At 42.5% G+C, this 22,041-nt stretch overlaps 1 protein-coding gene across 3 annotated transcripts; it reads left to right on the forward strand.

Moving 5' to 3' along the window:
• The first annotated feature begins 115 nt into the window (after positions 1–115).
• NFRKB (nuclear factor related to kappaB binding protein) lies at positions 116–18,368 on the forward strand. Of its 3 annotated transcripts, none has more exons than XM_032201821.1 (26): positions 116–253; positions 669–822; positions 1,272–1,473; positions 1,569–1,696; positions 2,760–2,934; positions 3,146–3,247; positions 3,825–3,898; positions 4,294–4,378; positions 4,835–5,015; positions 5,701–5,809; positions 6,293–6,419; positions 7,317–7,382; positions 8,166–8,245; positions 8,339–8,382; positions 8,838–8,898; positions 9,770–9,944; positions 10,543–10,649; positions 11,153–11,276; positions 11,721–11,800; positions 12,509–12,729; positions 12,831–13,104; positions 13,439–13,657; positions 14,126–14,911; positions 15,629–15,735; positions 16,482–16,617; positions 17,398–18,368. In XM_032201821.1, the coding sequence occupies exons 2-26, from the start codon at positions 688–690 to the stop codon at positions 17,521–17,523; spliced, it is 3,924 nt and encodes a 1,307-aa protein (XP_032057712.1). In that variant the 5' UTR covers positions 116–253; positions 669–687; the 3' UTR covers positions 17,524–18,368. The 3 variants fall into 3 exon arrangements, with proteins under 3 accessions (XP_032057712.1, XP_032057711.1, XP_032057713.1); XM_032201820.1 differs by having other exon boundaries at positions 116–245; XM_032201822.1 differs by having other exon boundaries at positions 116–245; positions 8,841–8,898.
• Positions 18,369–22,041: the final 3,673 nt, after the last annotated feature.

Consider the following 22,041-nt stretch of genomic DNA (forward strand, 5'->3'; position numbering starts at 1 on the left):
TCCCGCCCGCCTTCCCCCCCCCCTTCCCTCCCGCGGCTCTGCGCAGGCGCGGCGGGGGCCATGGGGCGCGTGCGCGGGGCCTGGAGCCGCGGGCGGCCTGAGGGGGGCAGCGGCTGAGGGGGGCAGCGCCGCCGGCCCCGGGCCGCGTCCCCCTCGCAGCGGGGCTCGGCGGAGGGCGGCTGGGGCTGGGCTCGGCTCCCTCGGTCCTCGCGGCCCCGGGGTGAGGAGGGGGCGGCGCCGCTGAGGTGAGGAGGTGGGCTCTGGGGACGGGGTGGGGGGCTCTGGGGACGGGAGCCGTGTTTTTGGTGGGTTTTGGTGTTTTTTTGGGGGTGTTTTCGCCGCGAGGGTTGTGGCTTCGGGGCTTTGTGTGGGAAGCGGTGTGAGGCGTTTTCCTGTCATGCTGGGAGGGTCGCGGCTGCTGGCCCGGTGTGCCTCCTGCCAGAGCACCCCTCAGGTGCCACGGGCAGTTCGTGTCCCCTGGGGCCTGTGTGCCCTCAGCGGGCTGTGCAGCTTGTGTTAAAACACCTAAAATCATAGAATATCCCGGGTTGGAAGGGACCCACAAGGATCCTGGGTTCACCAAAAGTTCACTCAGATGTTGTCAGCCTGGGATGGAGCTGGTTTGGGGGCTCTGGTGGGTGAGGTGAGGGTTTGCTGCCCCTGCTCAGGAGCCGCAGAGAGAGGAGAATGGACTCCCTGGACCACATGCTGACCGACCCCCTGGAGCTGGGGCCCTGCGGGGATGGAAACGGCACACGGATCATGGAGGACTGCATGCTGGGCACAACGAGGGTTAGTCTGCCCGAGGACCTTCTGGAGGACGTGAGTAGCACTACAAACTTCTTATGTTCCCATAGCATTGACAAACAGTATGTTTGCCTCCTGTCCTGGGGCTTACCAGGGAGAGCAAACTGAAAAGGGATATGTGTCTGACTCCTGCAAAGGATGTTGAATAGTGCCTTGAATAATATCAGTAAAACTTCTTAAAAGACCTTTCTGTCACATTATTTTTCTAGATAAAGATCCCTTTTATTTTACAGTTATATTTGAGAATAGAATAAAAGTTCAATTTGTTAAAAGTTTTGAATTTATTTGCTACTTGATAACAGTATTTATTGCCTCGGCTTTTTTCCTTACACTGTTGCTTTCTGTGTTTGATGTGAAACACTGTCTCACGTCCTATGTTACTTAACTGCAAAAAGCCTTGAGGGCTAGAAAGTTGTTAAAGACGTGTACACATTTTCTTTGCTATTGTTTTTTCCTTTCTGTAGCCTGAGATCTTCTTTGAAGTTGTCAGCTTGTCGACATGGCAGGAGGTACTGACAGATTCGCAGCGAGACCACCTAAAAACATTCCTGCCTCGCTTTCCTGAAAACAACCGAGAGCATCAAAACAAAATCATCTCTGCGTTGTTCAGTGGTGAAAACTTCCGCTTTGGAAATCCACTGCACATTGCCCAGAAACTCTTTCGGGGTTAGTGAGTGTGATACTCTTATGTGTATTTTTGGTGTTAAGTTCTTAACTTGCAGTTAATGAAAACTGAGGTAATTTTACCCTTTTTGCTATAGATGGGCACTTCAACCCTGAAGTTGTGAAATACCGGCAGCTCTGTTTTAAGTCCCAGTACAAACGCTACTTAAGCTCTCAGCAGCAGTACTTCTACCGCCTGCTCAAGCAGATCCTTGCTTCCCGCAACGTGAGTATCTTGTCTTTGGGGCCTGGTCATCGCCTTCTTGTGTTCTGTAACAAATAGGCTGTCTTTACAACAAAGTGTCTTGGTGTTTGTGCATTCCTAGTTCTCAGAGGACTTTCTGTTACAGAATGCTGCTTTTCTGTTTTTCCAGTGGCCTGTATAATATAAGAACACTAGAAGCATTGTTATGTTTGCAAAGACGCATATCAAACTTCAGATTTTGAATCTCTCATAGCTCTCACTTGTGTAGCGTAGTGGGTTTTTTCCATGCCCATCTCATCCCCTGGCTTCATTCTTGGCACTTCATTTTAACAAGTGAATCTGCCTCAATTTTTCTGCCATTTATGTCATTGTGAAACAAGTAACTTTGCTAAATAGGTAGTTGTGTGAATTCCACAGCCTCATTGGAGACTGCTATAGAATAGATAAAAAAACTCTGGTTCTGGTGCTGTAAATCCCTGATGAAGTCTTCCTCTGTAGATAGTGTTGTCAGCTTATCTCTGCCACCTGAAACGTGTCCTTTGTAAATGCTTGCTTATCATTTCATTAAGCTTAGGCATCGCAACATAGTGTATGCGTGGATGAAGAAGAAAGTGGCTTTATTAAATGCCTCATAGTGATAGGGGAAAAAGAATACAGAAATGTATGGGAAGCTATTTCTTCTATAGTCATAAGGGATAAGTTTTTTCTTCAAAAGAGTTTCCCATGTTTGTGTTACACGTTTGGTATGGAAACTGTACAAGTGGATGCAAGACCAGTGGTTAGGGTTCTCTGAACAGTCCACGTAAAGTGATGGTGAGGCATTGTATGTGCAGATGAAGATGCAGAAATTTCTTATTAGCTTCCTTTTTGCCTTTTTCACCCCTTTAAATGATGGTCTAAAATACTGGTTTTATAGTTGTCAATCTGACAAATTCCCTTACATTTTAAGGGTTGTAAAGAATCGAGGTAGTTAGTACATCAGCTCTAAATGTTAAATATCCTGAAAATGTGAGTTAAGCTTAACCACTCTAACTTAGAGAGATGTAACCAAGATAGCTAATGTCACTCATATCTCATCTTCCAGCACTTGCTGGAGTTAGCTAGGAAAGGAGGCCCTGATATGACCCTGAGGAGAAAGCATTTCTCACCATCATATGATGCAGAAGAACGGGACAGACGGGCACATCGGCGCTACTTGAAAATTCTGAGGGAAGTGAAAGAGGAGTGTGGAGATACCACCTTGTCTTCTGATGAAGAAGGTAATGCCCTGTACTCAAGGAAAGATTTAGGTGTGAATGGAGAAAAAACTTTATTTTTTTTTTATGTGAGGATAACCTCTTCAATAGAGGAATGAAAATCGGGCTCCCGTTTTATTAGCTGCATGCTAATGAACATGGGAACCTAGGTTTGGGGGTGATAAGTCTTGCAGAAATGTATTTATTCATTTATTTATTTTTTTGCATATTTAAGATCTAAGCTCCTGGCCTCCAAGTTCTCCAGCACGTTGTCCAAGTCCACCGATTCCCCTGAGAGTAATACCCACGTTATCAACCTTGGACATGAAGACAGCAGGTGAGAACCAAACTAGGTGTCAGTAAGGAATTGGGGATGAGAATTACTTTGAGAACCTGCAAGAATTTGGCTGGGATAGTCTGTTGTTTCATGGGAAATCATGTAATGCTTCTTTTCTGTAGTCCCCGAAACATTCAGATCTTCTCACATTTTAGTTATCTCCTTGAAAAGTTAGTATTTTAAGTCTTTATGGATTGTGTAATACTACTGGTTTTTCTGTTGTATTTTTCCTTACTGGACGAGCCATTAGTATAGCATGGTTTGAACTGTTTTGGAGTATGTGCTAAGGGAATCCCTCCGAAGGTTGCTGTAATCAAGCCTGCAAAAAGCCTTTGTGCAACACAACTCGTTCTCACTTTTCATTTCCATGCTTGCATAAGCAATTAAATCTGATCAACCAAGGAAGAAAGCGTTGAAATAAACTGCGTGATTAAAAGACTGAATTTCCTTGACTTACTGAAATTTGAAGATTACTGAGAGTGGGAACAAATAGAAAACGGTATTCTAAGTAGTCTATAAAATAAGAAAACAAAAACCTGCAAATTATCTCTTTTTTTTGTTGTTGTTGTTTTTGCAGACAGGATAGAACTTGGGGAAAGTGACCTGAAGATGATGCTGAGGAAGCACCATGAAAAACGAAAACGTCAGCCTGTAAGTTGACAAAAAGTCTTGGGGTGGCTGGTACTAGATGTTGTCTGTTTGTCTTTTTTCTTTTAGCTGTAAAGTGCTTCTGGGTGTGGCCCCCCTACAGTCCTTTAATGTAATCTATATTTAATCATTGGAGGACATATACAACTCTTGTTTATGTTTACCTGCTTAGACGTATTCTGTAATTTTATTGATGTGTGATTACTAAACTTAGTTGATGAAAAAATTGGATTTCAGGGTTGGAAGGCTTCCCTGTTTTTATTGCAGTGAATAACTTTATATGCTGATCCCGGATAAGTTCGACACGTTTCAGTATTTGGTCATCTTCTGTACTCTTGTTGCTATCTTAGTGCTTTTTGCTTTCCTGATTTTCCTTTCTATCCCATTGTCCCTTGTAGGATCACCCAGATTTAATGACAGCAGATCTGACTCTTGAGGACATCATGACTCGTGTGAATGCTGGCAGGAAAGGTTCCTTAGCAGGTCAGTGGCTGGAACTGGTACTTGTGCATTGCATAAACACAGGGTATGAAGAGCTAGGGATGTAGGAAGTCTCTCCTGAATGCTCTTTACATAGCTAGCTTGCTGCTCTGAAACTGTAAGTTGCAGTTGCAAATAGATAATTCCAGTTTCTATTGAAGGTGCTTCCAACTAATTGATGGAATTTAACTTGTATTTCTGCTCTAAGCAGTTACCTTCACCTTTCTGATTCCAAATGTGTTTTTTTTAAAAATCAGGTTTTTCTATAAAACCAGTGCATTGAGGGGAAATTAAATAAAAAATCATGGAAATAAGTAGGAGGCTGGAATGGACTGGTAGTGAATGAGTTTACACTATGTACATCTTTGAATATATGCTTAACAATATAGTTAATGATCCTCACTGAAATATAGTAAGATATTTTCTCATTATTTTTCTTACCTTTTGTCATATCTAAAGCCTTATTTGACCTTGCAACCCTCAAGAAAAAGGTGAAAGAAAAGGAAGATAAAAAGAAGAAAAAGCTGAAGATGATTAAATCTGAGGTGGAGGATCTGGCTGACTCTCTTAGCAATGCAGACGGGATCCCATCACTGTCTCAGGATCCTTCCCCCATCCCTCTGTCATCTGTCAAAGAGGAGTAAGTGATTCAGGGGGCACTGAATGCTTTGAGGGGATGAAGAGCGTAATGAATGTTGCAGCTCAGATTTTTGCAGTACCTTTGCAGATCTTACTAGGTGTAGTTACCTCTGTTTCTGTTTTGTCTGGCTCTTTCACCCGTGGTGGGATGAAGCATCTTAGGCAGCAGCGGAATTTCAGAGCTAAGAAGAGAAGGCACACTTGAAAGTGTGCTTTCTCCTATTGATGAAAGGCTGAGAGAGCTGGGGATGTTCAGCCTGGAGAAGAGAAAGCTCCAGAGAGATCTCCGTACAGCATTTAAGTACTTAAATGGGTCTTATAAAAAGGATGGAGGCGGACTCTTTACTTGGGTAGGTAATGATAGTGCAAGGGGAAATGGTCTTAAACTAAAAGAGGAGAGATTTAGATTAAATCTTAGGAGGAAATTCTTCGCTGTAAGGGTGGTGAGGCACTGGCACAGGTTGCCCAGAGAAGCTGTGGATGTCCTATCTCTGGAGGTGCTCAAGGCCAGGCTGGATGGTACCAAGTCCCTTCCAACTGGAGCCATTCTATAATTCTATGAAGGACATTGTCTCTGGTTTTGTGCATCTTGGAATGTGTAAAATATGGAATGTTCATCTCTGTATATGAAGATGAATATTTACTCAGGAAACTTTTACTCTGCTTGTGTTTTCTTTCATTCGAAGACCTCTTGAAGAGATGAAGCCATGCCTTGGTGTAAATGAAATATCTTCCAGCTTCTTTTTCCTTCTTTTGGAGATACTGTATCTGGAAGGACCTGCTAGTCTCTCTGTGGTAAGGAACCACCCACATATTTAGGAATCTTTGCAGAAAGCCAAATTAGGTTTCAGAATTTTTTTATAGCTCTGTAATAGTGATTTTCCCCAGAGGTGTCCTGCTCTAAATTACATTAGTGTAGATTCTGCACACACAGAAAAAAAGGCAACTCTGGGAGTGCATATCACATTCTGTTTTTTAACGTGTTTCATAATTGTAGTCTATTGCACACGTAAATCTTTCCATATCTGTTTTGAGATCACAATTAGATAAATTCTTTGTATCAAAGCTGGTGATGGTGGAGATTTTTTTTCTGTTTTTGGTGTCTGTTGTCTGGAATACCATTATATGGTTACTTGAAAAAGTCAGGTGATCTTTTTTTATGAATATAAAATCTTTCTTCCCCTGGACGCGTTTAGCTGTTTTGCTTTCCTCTTCTATTAAAACATTCATAGTTTAAAGTGTGAGATCTTTAATAGAATATTTATTTTTCCTTTTCAGCTTGAGGATAAAGTTCTAGATTGGCAATCTTCTCCTGCCAGTGCACTAAATAACTGGTTCTCCTTTGCCCCTAACTGGTCTGAGCTGGTTTTACCTGCCTTACAGTACCTAACAGGTGACAGCAGAGGTAAGAACGTCTGTTAAAAATACGTAGGATGCTTGTACCTCAGTTCCAGTCAGTGTTGGTTTATATTATACCCCCAATCAAATTTTAATTCATCATTACAATAAATCACTGCATTGTTGACAGTGTTTTTATTATAAGCTGTATGGCTTTCTTTTTCTTGATTGTGGTAGACTCAGTTTGCATGTGGATAGTAGATAAGACCCAGCTTGATTCCAGTGTATGTGAAACTGAAGCAGGCAGTTTCTCCCGTTTAGATTGTGTGCTTCAGGCAGGATGTTTGAAGCAGGAAGAAATTAGCCTTTTCCCAGTACAAAGAGGTTATAGTTGTCTTTGGAGATAATGAAAAATAAACTAGATGATGCCCTGAGCAATCTGCTGGAAATGTGAAGTTGGCCCAGCTTTGACTTGAGGCTTGGATCAGCTAAGTTCCACACGTTCCTTTTAAACAAAGTTATTCTGTGGTTCTGATTTGCTTAGTTGGAAGAAGTTGGAAGGGAGAAACAATGTATATTGTTGTGGTCATTGCTCATCCTTAGTGTTCCCCACAATACTGGTGAATACCATAAATCTAAAGTTTGTTTCATGTGAGCTCAGGAAATAGTTACCATACAGCAGCAGTTCCTTGTGCCTCACAGCATGTGAACAGGATCCTGCCTGACAGCCTGTAGACGAAAAGCTCATTATCCTGTTCTTTTCTTTTCTTGGGATTGCACTGTTACTCCGAGATGCTAACCTTTCCTTCAGGCAAGTATAAATTTAGAGGCGCACTTACATAATCACTTTACAATGATTTTTTTGTCACTATGAGTCTAACCTGACAATTTATGTTACAACAGTAGGTTTTTGGGGGTTGCACTTGTTGTTTGCTGTATCTGAAAAGCACATCTTTCATTGCAGATGTTCCATCCAGCTTCTCGCCTTTTGTTGAATTCAAGGAAAAAACTCAGCAGTGGAAATTGCTTGGTAACTTGTACTTTTCTATGGTTTCTACTATGGTAAAGGTTGGTGGTTTTCTTCAGGACTCTAGCTTGCTACAGCCCAGAGAGAAAATCCAGCAGAGTTATTACTTAAGCTGTTAGGCCTTTTGTGTTCTTCTGGCTGAGCAAAAATGTTTTTTACATTCAAAGCTTTCACAATACACTATTTTCAAGAGCAGACAGAATAAGTGAGCAAAGGCATTGAACTTTATTTATGTTGCTGACTCATAAATGTGCCCAGACTCATACTGAGTGAATTACAGATGTCTAGCATTTTTTATTTTTGCTATAGCTGCTAGGCAGAATTTTTGATTCTTAACTATAGTGACTCTTGGTCATATTCACAGGGTTAAACTGGCTGAGATTTGGAGTCAGCAAGGTATTCCTCCAGCCCCTTCACAGTCTTTGGTGGAGGTTATGTAGGCACTTGTTTCTGCTCAGGGACTTGGTGACTGGGTTCACTTTGGAAACTGGGGACCATTTGCAAATGTATCATTGCTGTATCTCAAATGGTATCTTGGTTGCTATGCCTGGAGTTGAAGCACCATCCTTCATACCAACATAGGGTGCTTAATAGGTTTTAGCACTTTTCTGAGCCTGAATGTGTTAAAGTAGTGAAACTGGAGCATCTGTGAAGTGTGTAAGATGCCTTGTGACTGGTGATGCATAGAGGTTGGAAGGGAGTAGGAGGTGGTTGGGAAGTACAAGCAGCAGCTGGCTTAATAACAAATTATTTCTATTTCCTATGTGTCTTGATTTCTTGGACTAGGTTCTTGCCAAGATCATGAGAAGGAATTGGCAGCCCTGTTTCAGCTCTGGTTGGAGACCAAGGACCAGACTTTTTTCAAAGTGAGTCAGAAAATATGGTATTTTAGCAGCCTAAAACCTGATGGGCTGTATCCAATGCTGACGTGTCTTTTTTTTTTTTTTTTTTTTTGATAGGAAAATGAAGACAGTTCAGATGCCACAACACCAATTCCCAGAGTGTAAGTACATAATACTGCTTAAAAACTTCTGCAGTATGTGCTAAAGCTGTGGAGTTTGGTCCTTGCACCTCTAGATCTGAGCAGCTGTCTGCTTAAAAAAAAAAAAAATTTACATCATGGGGCAGAAGGGAATTTGTTAGTGTGAGTTTACAAATGTATTAACTATACTTTGCAAAGTCAGCTGTGTTTTCCCAAGTTCACCTGTTATCTGAGCAGACCTGTACTCAAACTTGCATCCTGATTACGAGATTATTTACAGTCCTTGCTTACTTTCAGGTAGGCTATAGAGTGTACTCTAAGATCTCTGCGGGACTTACTTACATCAGCATAAATGCTTTCAGAATTTTTTCTATGGTGCCGGAAGAATTTGCAGTAAGAGTGGAGTGGCTAATCCTTTGGGTCTTCATGATCGCTGTGGGCTTGTTGCTCAGAACTGATGGTGATCTTTGTTTCAGAAGGACTGACTACGTAGTCCGGCCTAGTACTGGAGAAGAGAAACGCGTGTTTCAGGAACAGGTAAGAAGATAATCTTTTCAATTTTAAATACACATACTGAGAGATTTGGCCATTAAAGAGAATTTGTATGGGATGGGAGTTGTATACTCTACAAAAAACTTTGTTAACACAAAAGATTTAAATGTTTTTTCTGCCTTGAAATAGGTATCAGCCTCAGATAACTTGCTAACAATGTAGCTCAACTGCTTATCTCAAAAACAGCTCTATTTCCAATGAGTATTGGGCAAAATTAATTGATACTGTTAGTGCCAACGTTTCTCTCTACTGTGTCGTCTCCTAGCAGATGAAGATGACGTATCTATATTTTTTGAACATGTATAAGTGTAAAAAGCAGAAGATAAGTGGCAATAAGCGCACCTATACATTTAGTCATCTTGTCTGTAGTAGATAAAAGTTCCATTGTGTCTCTAAGGTGTGGCCTTGCTGGAAAATTGTGTATTTTATAGGGTAAACACATGATGAGGAGTCTTCTCCCTGGGTACATGTGCTGTTTGCATGGTAGACCATCCGGGTTAAATTTTGGAAATCTCTCTTGCCAGATGAGAAGAAATGGCACATTGCCACTGCAAGCAGAGTTGTTTGCTGGGCAGAATGTCTGTCTCTGGCACCTCTGTAGTCTGTGCAGCTGCTTAAGAGTGAACCCGATATATTGCACCTGGGCACTTTTTTTTATGTGCTGCTTTGTCTTCTGCTTGAAGTAGATAACGCTTGTGTTGATCCAAAATAAGTTTATACAGCAATATTGGAGCTTCAATTAAAAAAACCAAAACTTTATCTACAGAATGATAGTAATTTAGCCCATATTCAGTTACAAGTTTCAAGTCTTTGCATCTATATATGCTAAATTCAGTGCTCTTGTTTAAAAACACAGGAACGATACCGTTACAGCCAGCCTCACAAAGCTTTCACTTTCCGTATGCACGGCTTTGAGTCAGTTGTCGGTCCTGTGAAGGGGGTGTTTGACAAGGAAACATCATTAAACAAAGCCCGAGAGCATTCTCTCCTGCGATCAGACAGACCAGCATATGTCACCATCTTGTCTCTTGGTAAGGCGATGGCGTCCTTTGCCAAAAATATTTTTTAAATGAAAGAAAAAGACACCATTGTCCACCTAAACAATGACTTTAGGAATCTACATTATAAGGGGAAAAGTGGATGAACTGGTATGACATAAGTGAAGAAGAAATGAAATAAGTTTATGAAATAAGCTGATGAAATGCTGGGAGCAGGAATAACTAGAAAAGGAAGCATCTGTCACTTTTCATCTGAGAGAAAATGGGAAGTGGAGAGTCCATGAGGCTGAAGCTAAGGCTCATATAACTGGAAAACAAAGAGTGGTGGTTTAAGCCTGTTGTTGTGAAACTGGGGCATTGCGAAGTCATTCAGGGTTTGAGTGCTGGTCTTCACGTTCGTTGTTCCAGGCACCAAGCCAGCACAGTTGATGTGCTTTAAAATGATCATTTGTGTTCTCTGCTCATATAGTCATCAGAGGCCCTGAGAGACCATGGAGACTAGCTTTTAGTGAGTAATTGGGCACTATAAGAGGTGGAGATAAGAAAGCAGTACAGAAACATATCTGTCGAAGTATTTGTATATAGCAGTCATGTTAGGGATGGAAGCTTAAGCTCTGATTTTCTATTTCAGTTCGTGATGCTGCTGCCCGCCTTCCTAATGGAGAAGGAACTCGTGCTGAAATCTGTGAGCTGCTTAAAGATTCCCAGTTCCTAGCTCCTGATGTCACAAGTGCTCAAGTAGGTTGGATGCTATCTAAGAATCAATTGTATTCTCTTAAAAACAAACAAACAACAAAAAAAAAAAAAAAAACAACAAAAAAAAAACACTGCTGAGACCCAGGCAATATGCAGTGACAAAAGCCCAATAATTTTTATACTACTTCAACTGAAAAATGAGAGCTCTGTAGTATTATGGTGAGCTGCTGCAAATCTTAACTGAATTCTGGAGGAAGGAAAATAGCTAGAAAAGCCACAGATTTGACACTGTCATACACCTGCTCCAATATGAGATTCAGAAACGGGAAGTTTTCAGAGCCCTCAGGTTTGGTGAAGCTCCATTTAATCCACAAAGGCAAGCAGAGCCCCATGCTGCAACATCTGCTCTCAGTCAATTCTTAACCAAAAGAAGATTGGTAGCAACTCACTCTGGTTTTATGCCAAACAGGATTGGCTTTTCTGTACGTGACCTCTGGCTAGCCCAACGTGGGACATCTTGTAATCCCATGAATTCTGAATTTCAGGTTAATACCGTTGTTAGTGGTGCTTTGGATCGATTACATTATGAGAAAGATCCCTGCGTGAAATATGATATTGGGCGCAAGTTGTGGATCTATCTACACCGGGACAGGAGTGAGGAAGAGTTTGGTAAGCCTGGCTTGGTGGTACTACTTGGTTCTGTATCTTCAGAACTGAGAATGTCTAAATCTCATGTTGTTTTTCACTTGCTCTTGAGCTTCTTCAGTCCAGATGGATAATGAACATTAATTCACCAGTCTAGCCTAGTCACTTTGCTAGTGTTAGCCCATCAACACTTAAATCAAGTCTTGCAGAGCAGCGTATTAGTTTGTAGAGAGTATTTGTCACAAAAATAGCACTCTGCAACTCTAGATTTATTTAGGTTGAAAACTTCAACACATCTTTGTTCCAGCCTTTTGGGGCTGATTTGCCTTGGTATTTCTTTGTGCTATTACACGTCCCTGTGTGCATGTGTGTTTAATTTCTTTTCTGAAGATGAAAGTTTTGAATGGTCACTTTGGTAATTCAGTTTGCTTGTGTTCAGGATCCGTAACCAGTAATTTGTATTTGCAGAGCGGATCCATCAGGCTCAAGCTGCTGCAGCAAAGGCCAAGAAAGCTCTTCAGCAGAAGCCAAAACCTCCAGCTAAAATGGTAAATTTCTTTGCACAGATGCTTTTGTGATTGGGAATGAGGTATGGGTTTATCTTGATCTGTAAATTCTGTATCCAACAAGGTGGATAAAAAAAAAAATTACCACCTATTTTATTGCTTTTTGAGTTAACAGTTCATTATGTTGGTGATTGTGAGAGTCTACTACCAGTGCACAGAATGAAGTAGGAGAGAGGGAGCTTTGTGTCTCCCAGCTTTGACTGTAATCCATGTTGATCTTGAGAGAGGAAAGGTCAACTGAGTTCATTTGGGTTCCTCATCTTAGGGACAGTCTCTTCAGATCCAGTTTTGACGTTAATCTGTAACAGAGCATGTGGAGTATGTCTGCTGCTCTCCCTCTTGCAGTGCTGAAGCTGTCAGGATTTGGATGTCTTTCTTTTATTTTTTTTGATATTGATGTGAAATACCTCTAAAACAGTTGCAGCTGGCAAATTAACCAATGTGGATATCTGAATCTTTTGAATGTTTGTCACTGCTGAGATGCCCTTCTCCCTGAGAACAGGAGCAGCCACACTGACCAGCCCACGTGTGGCTGCAGGTGAGGAAGGCAGGCCATCACTCGTCTGTGACTTCAGGATTTTGCACCAGGGCATCATTTGTAACTGTATAGATCCATTTAAAGGCCTCAGAGAGCAACACTCACAGCCAGTTTTTGTAAAGGCCTTCATGTTTGGTTTGGTTTCTTTGTAGAAGTCAAGTAGCAAGGAGAGTTCTGTGAAAGCACTCCCCAGCAGTGCATCAGAGCCCAGTCAGCTGAGCCTTAGTGACTCCAGCATGCCACCAACTCCAGTGACTCCTGTGACACCAACTGCACCAGCATTGCCAGCAACGCCTATTTCACCACCACCAGTGTCTGTAGTTAGCAAGACTGTATCTAGTGCTGGGTCAGAGCCAGCAAAACCCAGCCAAAGGTATGCTCCCCTTCTGTCTCATACATCACGTATGAGTATTCCTAGTTCTTTCTCAGTTATGTTCTGCGTCTGTACTGACCTGGCTTTTATCTTTTCTATAGTGTTCTTCTGGTATCATCCCCTACCATGCCACAGCTTGGGACATTGATTTCCACAGCCCAGAGTTCACAGACTCAGCCTGGGCCCCAGGCACCTCCCGCCCGGGTGGTAAGTCACACCACGTCCTCGGGACTGCCGCAGGTCCGAGTGGTCGCTGCCCAGTCCAGCCTCCCCGCTGTGTCTCAGCAAGCCCCAGTGGTAACGCAGCAGCAACCTACATCAGTGCCTCAAATCCGTGTTCCAGCTACAGCCACGCAAACCAAAGTGCTGCCTCAGGTAAGACTGGCTACGTGGAAATGCGGGAGTAGCTCTGACTTCTAATCTGTGGATCTCCCTAGTATTTCAGTATGGTGCTCAGGGATTACTTGCTGTCTTGTGACATGCAGTAAATGCATTACAGAGCACAGAAACTGTTATGTATAAATAAAGCTGTTTGGTGTCTCTTTTTTTTTTTTTTTTGTCTCCGTTACCAGCTTGTATGGCACCATTAATTTCTGCATTGCAGTAAAAGTCCAGAATTTGCATACCAAGGCACAAGACAGAAAGAGCAAGTATTAGTCAGGATTGTATTAGCCTGCTCATAAGCTGCTCCTGTGTTGTCTTGCTTTAGGCTGTGATGACTCTACCAGTAAAAGCTCAAACCAGCCCAGTGCAGGTGCAAAGACCAGGAACTTCCGTGACAGGACAGACAGGCATCACCGTGACAGGACTGTCTGCAGCGCCCAGTCCTGCTGTAAAGCCAGTAACCAGCTCTCCAGGCAGTTCTGCCACAAGCACCTCCTCTACCACTGTCATCCAGAACGTGGCTGGCCAGAATATCATCAAGCAGGTGAGAGGGAGGGAGAGACAAGAGTGGCCAAGCTGTTTCCCACTTGTTGTGACAGACATGATACGCAGATGTGAAAAGAGTCAAAACTACAGTGAGCTATAGTGTCTGAGTTGATGGGCTGTGCCGTATTTGAGCCCCATTTTCATGCACAGGTGAAAAATGTGTTAGCATGGGTTCTTTAACTTCAGTTCTTTAACTTACCATCTTCAGATGCTGATCCTTTTAATTTGTGTTGTTTGAAAAAAGAGCCAATTCCAGAGTATTTCATATGGTTTAGGGAAAGCTATGTAATGAGCAGCCAAATCTGTTTTCAGCAGTGCAGTGAGCAGTAGCATCCCGCTGAATGCTAGTCACAGCGGAGAAAAGAACGCTGTGCAAACATCAGCCTGTGGGGAAGTTTTACTTTTGTCTGACTGTGCCTTGGACTGCATTCTGGTTTGATGTAATTGTTTCTCTGGTCTTTTCCAGGTGGCTATTACAGGGCAGCTTGGCATGAAGACCCAGCCAGGAAGTGGCATCCCACTTACTGCTACTAATTTTCGGATCCAAGGAAAGGACGTGTTGCGCCTGCCACCTTCCTCAATCACCACGGATGCGAAGGGACAGACTGTGCTGCGTATCACCCCGGACATGATGGCCACCCTGGCCAAATCTCAAGTCACTACTGTCAAACTGACTCAGGACCTCTTCACAGCAGCTGCTGGAAGCAGCAGTAGTGGGAAAGGCATCTCTGCAACTTTGCACGTGACATCCAATCCTGTCCAGACTGCTGATACTCCGGCCAAGACTAGCACCGCCACTTCATCTTCTTCCAGCCCAGCTGGCAGCACAGTGGTTAAAGTGACTCCCGACTTAAAGACTGCAGAGCCAACAAGCTCCGCTTTCAGACTGATGCCTGCTCTGGGCATGACTGTGGCAGATCAGAAGAGCAAAGCCATTACTACGGTGGCATCCACGGAGGCCAAGCCAGCTGCTACTATAAGAATAGTGCAGGGGCTGGGGGTGATGCCACCCAAAGCGGGACAGACTATTACGGTAGCTACTCACGCAAAGCAAGTACCCGCATCCTCAGCAGTGAGCGTGGCTGGCACAGTCCATACCTCAGCTGTCTCGTTACCAACCATGAGCGCCACAGTTTCAAAAGCAGTTGCTGTGGCCTCGGGAGCTGCAGGGACTCCAATAACTCTAGGCACAGGAGCCACCGCTGTGCGGCAGGTGCCTGTCAGCACCACGGTAGTATCTACGTCACAGGCAGTAAGTAATGCTGAACTTTTTGTGGAGGTGGGTGAGAAAAGGAATGATAGTTTATGACTGATGGTTTCTTTCTGAAAACTTCTCTTTATATCCACAAAAGCTCAAATTAAATACTGTAGAATGCAAGGCTGCAACTAATTTCATGGTATTGAAATTGTAGCTGAATACTGAATAACCAGACAACAGTCAGCTGTCTGTTTTACATTAACTCCCATCGAGAGAGTGAGTGAGATCAACTTGGCTCATCTAAAGTTCTACTTAGTGCAGTACAGCATCTTGCCCCGTGCCTCTGAAATAATTTCTTTTGGAATGGGGTCACAAGTGCTTGTTACTTGTATTAACTTTTTTACTGGTTTGTATGTTAATACAATTTTAATGCCCAAAGTTGAATGTACTGTAAGCTGTATTGTGAAAGTTGAATAAGCTAATTGACAGTGCCATGGTTGCATAAGGATTAAAACTCTGTGCAGATGCAGTGATACTTCCCAGAGAAATATTGTAGTGCAAGGATGATGTGGGTTTGCAGGTTTGAGGCAACTGGGAAGTGAATGAAATGGAGATGAATTTTAATTAGCCTGAAACAGCACACAGATTTATCAGCAACACTGCTGTTGGTTTCTACTCCCGGGGCTCCTGAGCAGCAAGCTGAGTGGTAATTGCATGTTGTCAAGCAGTTTCTCTCCTTGTGGCTCCTCACGTGTTCTTCAACTTCTCTAGGGCAAGCTACCAGCACGAATAACGGTGCCTCTGTCAGTGATCAGCCAGCCAGTGAAAGGCAAGAGTGTGGTGACTGCCCCCATCATCAAGGGCAACCTTGGGGCCAAGTGAGTACTCTGCATCCGGTAGTTTTGCATTAGAAATAGGATGAGGCAGTTCTCTGCTCATTTAGGTTCCTTTAGCAAGCAGGTGGTGGTAGTGACTTAAGTCTGTTGATAGGACCCATTAACAGCAAGGAAATGAAAGAATGCAGTGCCTGGCAATGAGAATGCAGTCTTTGTGCAGGTGCCTGAGATGCAGGTTCTAGCAAATAGTGTGAAAAAAATAATGTCCTTTGCCTTGAAACCAGCTATTAGATTAGTTCTTTGTTTGAGCAAGAATTAAGCTGGTGACGTACCTAAAGGATATTTGCAATCTGAGACCATCTCCGTTAAAGAAACTAGTGCTGTGTTAACTGCCTCTGTGCAAGTTCCTTTGGCATTCAGATATTGCAGCCTTTCTGTTTATTCTTCCATAAATTCTAGTAGTGTCTCCCTCAGTTAATATTTCACGGCAGAACACTATGTGCTTAGCTATTTTCTGCATTCCTTGGGAAGTGTTCGGGCCTGATCAGACTAGCAGACACGGTTCAGAGTTAGAGGGTTGGGTTTATGATAGGTAATTCTCATCGTGAGAAAAGTCAGCAAAAACTTTTCACTTGTGTTATTTGTCAGTGTTGTGAGAGAAAAAAAATAATTAAAATAATTAGTAAATTAGCTAAGTAACTGCAATCTCCTAGCAACTGAAGAACAATTTGTGGAAAATCTAGCCTGCTCTGCTGTTTATTGACCTTTCAACAATTCTCTTTCCTTAGCATCAGTGGCTTAGGTAGAAATATCATCCTGACTACGATGCCAGCAGGGACAAAACTGATCGCTGGGAATAAACCAGTGAGTTTTCTGACTGCACAGCAACTGCAGCAGCTGCAGCAGCAAGGCCAAGCTACACAGGTAAAGGCAAGGAGAATGATGCTATTATTTGCTTTTTTGATGACTTGATGTATTCACGAGGACTTTACATTTGATGCATGGGTTTCCATAAAAAGTACAGGTTCACGGCTTGGCTGTAGCACCTGTGTTAAGTATATGCACTGCATTATTTCCTTTACTTTTCCTGCATCCAGATATGGTTTTTAAATGTTTTTGAAGTTCTGATAGTATAATGAATGTAAAACTAAAAGTCCTGTTAGGAAACGTTTCCAGTTGTTTGAAGGATTTTTTCTAAATGCTTGGTGGTTTTTTTTTGTTTGTTTATTTTGTAGCGCTTTCTACTTCGGCTTCTGCAGGTCACCATTTCTTGAAGAAATCACATTGAAAGACAGTTATACAAAGAAGCAGTCTGGAAACCTAGTGTTCTCAAATTCCAAAAAAGTAATCTACTTTAAGATAAAGTAGAGCTGCTAGTAACAAGTCTTCAGAAGTGAAATATCCAATGGATCCAAGTCCTTCTGAAAACTTGTAATAGCAGCTGATACATAGGTTTTTATTCACATTAGATTTTAGTTCTTCATCTCTAATCTTGAGACCTCTTGCCATGCTTCCAAGCAAACAGTGGATAGAAGGATATTCTTGTGCCATATTCTGCTCCTGATATGTTTTGGTGCTTGGTCGTGTTCACATAACTGAATTTTTGGTGGCAGAAGCAGATAAGTTACCAGTGTGATGCAGGTGCAATGTGTCACCACGTTGTTCTTGACATGAGTTGAATTTTTCTCTTTCCATTTCAAACAGGTCCGAATTCAAACAGTACCAGCCTCCCATCTCCAGCAGGGAACGGTGTCTGGCTCAACTAAAGCAGTTTCCACTGTGGTTGTGACAACAGCTCCATCTCCAAAACAGACCCAAGATCAGCTATGAACACTGGTTTGAAAACAGATTGCTTTCCAAGAGCTTCCCCGAATCTGTTGTCATCTTCCATTCTACCACCCAAGGCAACCAACCACAGTCATGGCTAGGGATCGGACTGGATTCTGTCACATGCTGAAAGCAACACATGTTGCTTGTCTGGAGTCAGCATTGTGCTGTCTAGGTAGAAATTCCACAGCAAAAGATCCTGTATCTATAAAACGTTTCAGTCCAGAGCTGTAGAGCCAAGTTCTGTGGCATTCAGCATTTAAGAAATGTCTTCCTTTTCTTTGTTTTTTCCATCTGAAAGTCTTTTTACAAATGGCCATCTGTCATTTCAGTGCATTTTGTGTTGTAGACAAAGCAGTTGATCTTCCTTAAGGGTATTCCTTAACCAGGAAAACTTGCTTGGAAGGGGTAGCTCAATGGTTTTTCAAAGTCATGAAGAAGAGGCATCTTGCATCCTTTCAGTGGAGTCTAGCTGTCACTGATTTTATATACGTGACTTAAGATTGTGGTTTGGACACCAGGGTTTGTTTGTATCGTATCCTGGAGGTAGAATCCTAACACATTCAATGTAATATTTATATAGAGACTTTTAAAATACCTCTGCCCTATCTCTGAGCTCAAACTTCTTGTTGAGCAGATTCCACTTCTCTGTCAAATTTCTGTCAAGGGTAGTATGAGAGTCCCTGTTCAGGACGGTTCTTGCTGTAAAAAAAAAAATAAAAGTACCCATGAGACGAATGAGAAGTGGAGGAGATACAAAAAGTCACTGTGTGAACAAGTCTGTTAGCAAATGAGAGTATATTGGAAAGGAAAAAGAAAATGTTCACTAGAAGCATCCTCTCTTCATTTTCCACAACAAATAAATCTTTTTATCAGTCAAAAAAGACTAGCTTGTTTTAAAAGTTTGGAATATATTTTCAAATATGCCCCAACTGTCGTCTCTTGGACTCAGAAGAAATATTTTAACCCATGATCCTGGCCTTCAGTTTGGTTTTTATCTTTACAATTTTCTCTCTTTATAAATTTGTTTGAATTTTGCACATACCAGAGATGAGTTTGTTGCTGTTCTGATGTGACCTTGAAGCTATCTCTGAATGAGATCCGAAGAAATGTTGGACCAGGAGAAGAATAAAAGTGCAGAAAGCCTTACAAATCTCTGCCATCTCTATTCAGTTTTGTACAGCTTGTTGTTTTATGTACATGATTGTCTAGCTTGCCAAGGGCTAATAGATTGTCCATCTTCCTTTGTAAGATGGTTCTTTCTAACATGGTTTCTCTTGTGGTCTTTTTTTTTAAATGTGTTTTGCTCTGAGTTAAGTCTTATTGAATATAATATATTCAAAGAGACGAGCCTTAAAGTTCAGCACTTTCCAGTGCTAGTGGAGCTTCATGACAGAAGCCTCAGCTGGAGCTTTGTGTGTTGCTGTTCAGACCAACTGCAACTAAGCAGAGCAAATTGTTCAGAGCTTTGGGCTGGGTGTGTCAGTCTTTCTGTACAGTAGCTGCCCTACTTAGGGGTGGGCTGGAGGAAACTTGAGTATTTAAATTTACAAAGTTGCTAGCTGCAAGCATTGAATAAGCAGAACACCAACACACCATTTTTACGCAAGCGCTTGAAGTAGTTTATATGCCACAGGAACAGAATATGGGGTGATGATGCTCTTTTGAATACCTGTCCTACTTTGTTGATTTTTGTGCCTCTTGTACCTCAAATCTGTCAAAAAAGCAGACAGCCAAAAGGCTGTGGACTGGGAGGTAGGTGAGGACATTCTGAAGTCCTTCTACAAATCCTTTTAGTTGTGAAGCTAAAAATGAGAAGCGGAAGAAATGACAACTTCCTTGTATTGCTTATGTGAAAGAGCCTCTAAATTCAAAGAATAATCAAGATAATCCCGCACTGTTCTATTTATAATAAAGTTCTCAGTGTCAAAACTTACAATCAAGTGCTGAAAGATGATTACAGCGTGAAGCACCTTAGATTTCTGTGAATCCTCTTGCAAGTAGCCATGTGACTTTGTCTCTAGCATTAAGTTTAACAAAACAAGAAATGTGCATCTAGTCGCATGAGTTCAGTGCATCTCTGAGTGTTGCTGCTGAGTTTTTAAGAGTCTTGCTGTTTGAATCATCACAATCTCCTTCCTTCCATAACTGCTAAACTGGTTGCCTTCGTGAGCTACCTTGACATGCATGACTGCTTGACAGAGGCCCATTCTCTTTGCTTTTGAAGCCTGTGATCTTTGGGGAAAGAGCATCAGTCACTGCCGGGTTCTGGTGTGGAAGAGCTACATGCTGGATTGAAAAGCACTCTGCCTTGCGAGAACAAAGTACAGCCTGTTCCATGGTTCAGCTGCACCTATCTGACGAGTTCCTTCCACTTTGGTTGAAAAATAACCTTTAAGCTACTGCAAGTATACAGCCTTTGGTTTTAATAAGTAACTTTTAGTTTCCACACAATAGACTGGAGGTGGAGGGCAGAGAAGGGCTGGAGTTAATTTTTTGGGTGTATGCTGGGACTGGCTGAGGGTATATTTAAGCTAGGCTGTGTGTCCAGGTGGCATTTGCTTCTATGTCCCCTTGCACTGGGGAGTGAAAACTCCAGATGAGTGCTGCAGAGCTGCACCCAGGAGCACACGCGTGGGTAGAAGTCCAAGGGAAAATAGTATGCTGACAATAGCCCTTTTCCAACAGTTTGGCCAGCAAAGACCTGAAACTGAAAGGGCTTTCAGTCTGATACATCTCTGCCATTACCTTTTTTAATTAAAAAATAGAAGTGCAGCCTGTTTCCGTCACAGTGAGATCCTCACTAGAGTTTCACAAGAGCCTTAATTGTTTCTTAAAAGTTGTGGGATAGGTGTTTATTTCTACCAAGAGAGTATCATGTAATCATTGCTCACAGGAACTGAGTGTGCTGCACAAACTGCCGCAGGCCATTTAAAGCCACTCTAACCTTTATTTTAACAACTGCCCATTTTATTTAAATCATGGGGGAAATCTGTATTTATATACCTCAGTAAGATGCCCTCATAGCCTAATGAACTCTCCTTGGCGTTGCTTCAGCTGTTCCTTCTTAAAAGCAAAGAGTAAATTGAGCAACAACCTGCCTATTTTTAATAGCTGATCTTCCTTTCCCAATTCTCTTCAAGTCACTGGCACAGTTTTTAGGTAAATACAGAAACCCTGATGCTTGTTTTTCACAGGACAAAACTGAACCATAGAAACAAGAACAAAGTAGCAGCAGACTGGGCTTTTGCACCTGGTTCTGCCTCCTGTAAGTGAGGCATCTAACGCCTGATTTTGGGACCCTTCTGGCTGAGTACTGTTGATGGTACAGTATGTGATGGCAGTCTGCTGTTGAGGCTTTTCCTCCACAACCCTAAACACAGCGACTTGTGACAAGAAGTGGGAAGAGATGTGGGGAAAAGAGAACGTGCTGCTGTGTCCTAGGTGCCAGCAAGAAGACTGCCTCAAACAGAGATGCGTTTTGGTACTGCATTTGGGTAGCAACGAACTAACCTCAGTCTGAAAGTTACTTGAATCATAGTTACGTGGTAGGTTAGATATGTTGTAAATCAGATGGCACCCACGGTGCTACACTGGGCCATTCAGTCGTGGCTAAATACATCATTCACTCCTTTTTATGGTCACATCCAAGTTCAGCTGTGTGAATTACCACCAGCAGAACGGTTAAACATTAACACTGTGCTCTGCTCTAGCCTTGAATAACAGGGGGGGAAAAAAAAAAAAGTACTTCTGTGCCTTGATGGTTAGTTTGCATATTGAGGTGCTCCTCATGGGCTGGTTCAGGTTTTTGTACAATGGTGCGAAAACTTCTGTGAGCCAGGCAGCTGGGGTGTGCTGGAACTCGCCATCATCTGTTAAGCTTGTATTTTGAGCCGTGCTGAGTTACTGACCTGGTGCTTCATTCGATAAAAGCCTCAGGGTGGCATTGCTGTAGCTGACAGAACTTTTGAATACAACCTGAGCGTGGTCACTTAATGGGAGTTCTGTGGATGTGTAATAAAATAGAGGGTCAGTGTTGCAAACCATGGACACCATTCCTCCCACTGTGCCTCTCCGTGTCCAGTCCTGCTGCGTACCAGTAAGTGATGGGATAGCCAGGGCTAACAAGGAGTAGAATAACGGTGTGCCAGGAGAAGCAGGTGGTAATCAACATTGATAGTGCAGTGTGGGTGGACAATACCCTGTGTCGTTTGAGTCTGGACCTGATCAGCATTCCCGCATCTTACAGTGGCGCAGTGTATCTCCTGTTTTTTGCTGCTAGGAGGTATTGAAGAGATGTGGCATCTGTTTGCAAAGGGAAGTGATGGCTTCCAGAGATGATAGGCTGGATTCATCTTACTTGTGCATTAAACTTCTAGGTACAGAAATCTGAATTACTCACCGCTGAGACCTCCAGAGGCCGATTCATCTGATCGCCCCCAGATTCTTCCTGTAGGACGAATCGCTCTCTGGATATAACCAATCTTTTCCATGGACTATAAAAATAATTCCGGATGACTA

This window comes from Aythya fuligula, chromosome 22 (genome assembly GCF_009819795.1).
Source record: "Aythya fuligula isolate bAytFul2 chromosome 22, bAytFul2.pri, whole genome shotgun sequence".
Taxonomy (NCBI): domain Eukaryota; kingdom Metazoa; phylum Chordata; class Aves; order Anseriformes; family Anatidae; genus Aythya; species Aythya fuligula.

Coding starts and splice junctions, on each gene's coding strand:
- NFRKB (XM_032201821.1), top strand. CDS start 688: ATGGACTCCCTGGACCACATGCTGACCGACCCCCTGGAGCTGGGGCCC. Junction 823..1,271: donor CCGAGGACCTTCTGGAGGAC/GTGAGTAGCACT, acceptor TCCTTTCTGTAG/CCTGAGATCTTCTTTGAAGT. Junction 12,730..12,830: donor CCAGCAAAACCCAGCCAAAG/GTATGCTCCCCT, acceptor TCTTTTCTATAG/TGTTCTTCTGGTATCATCCC.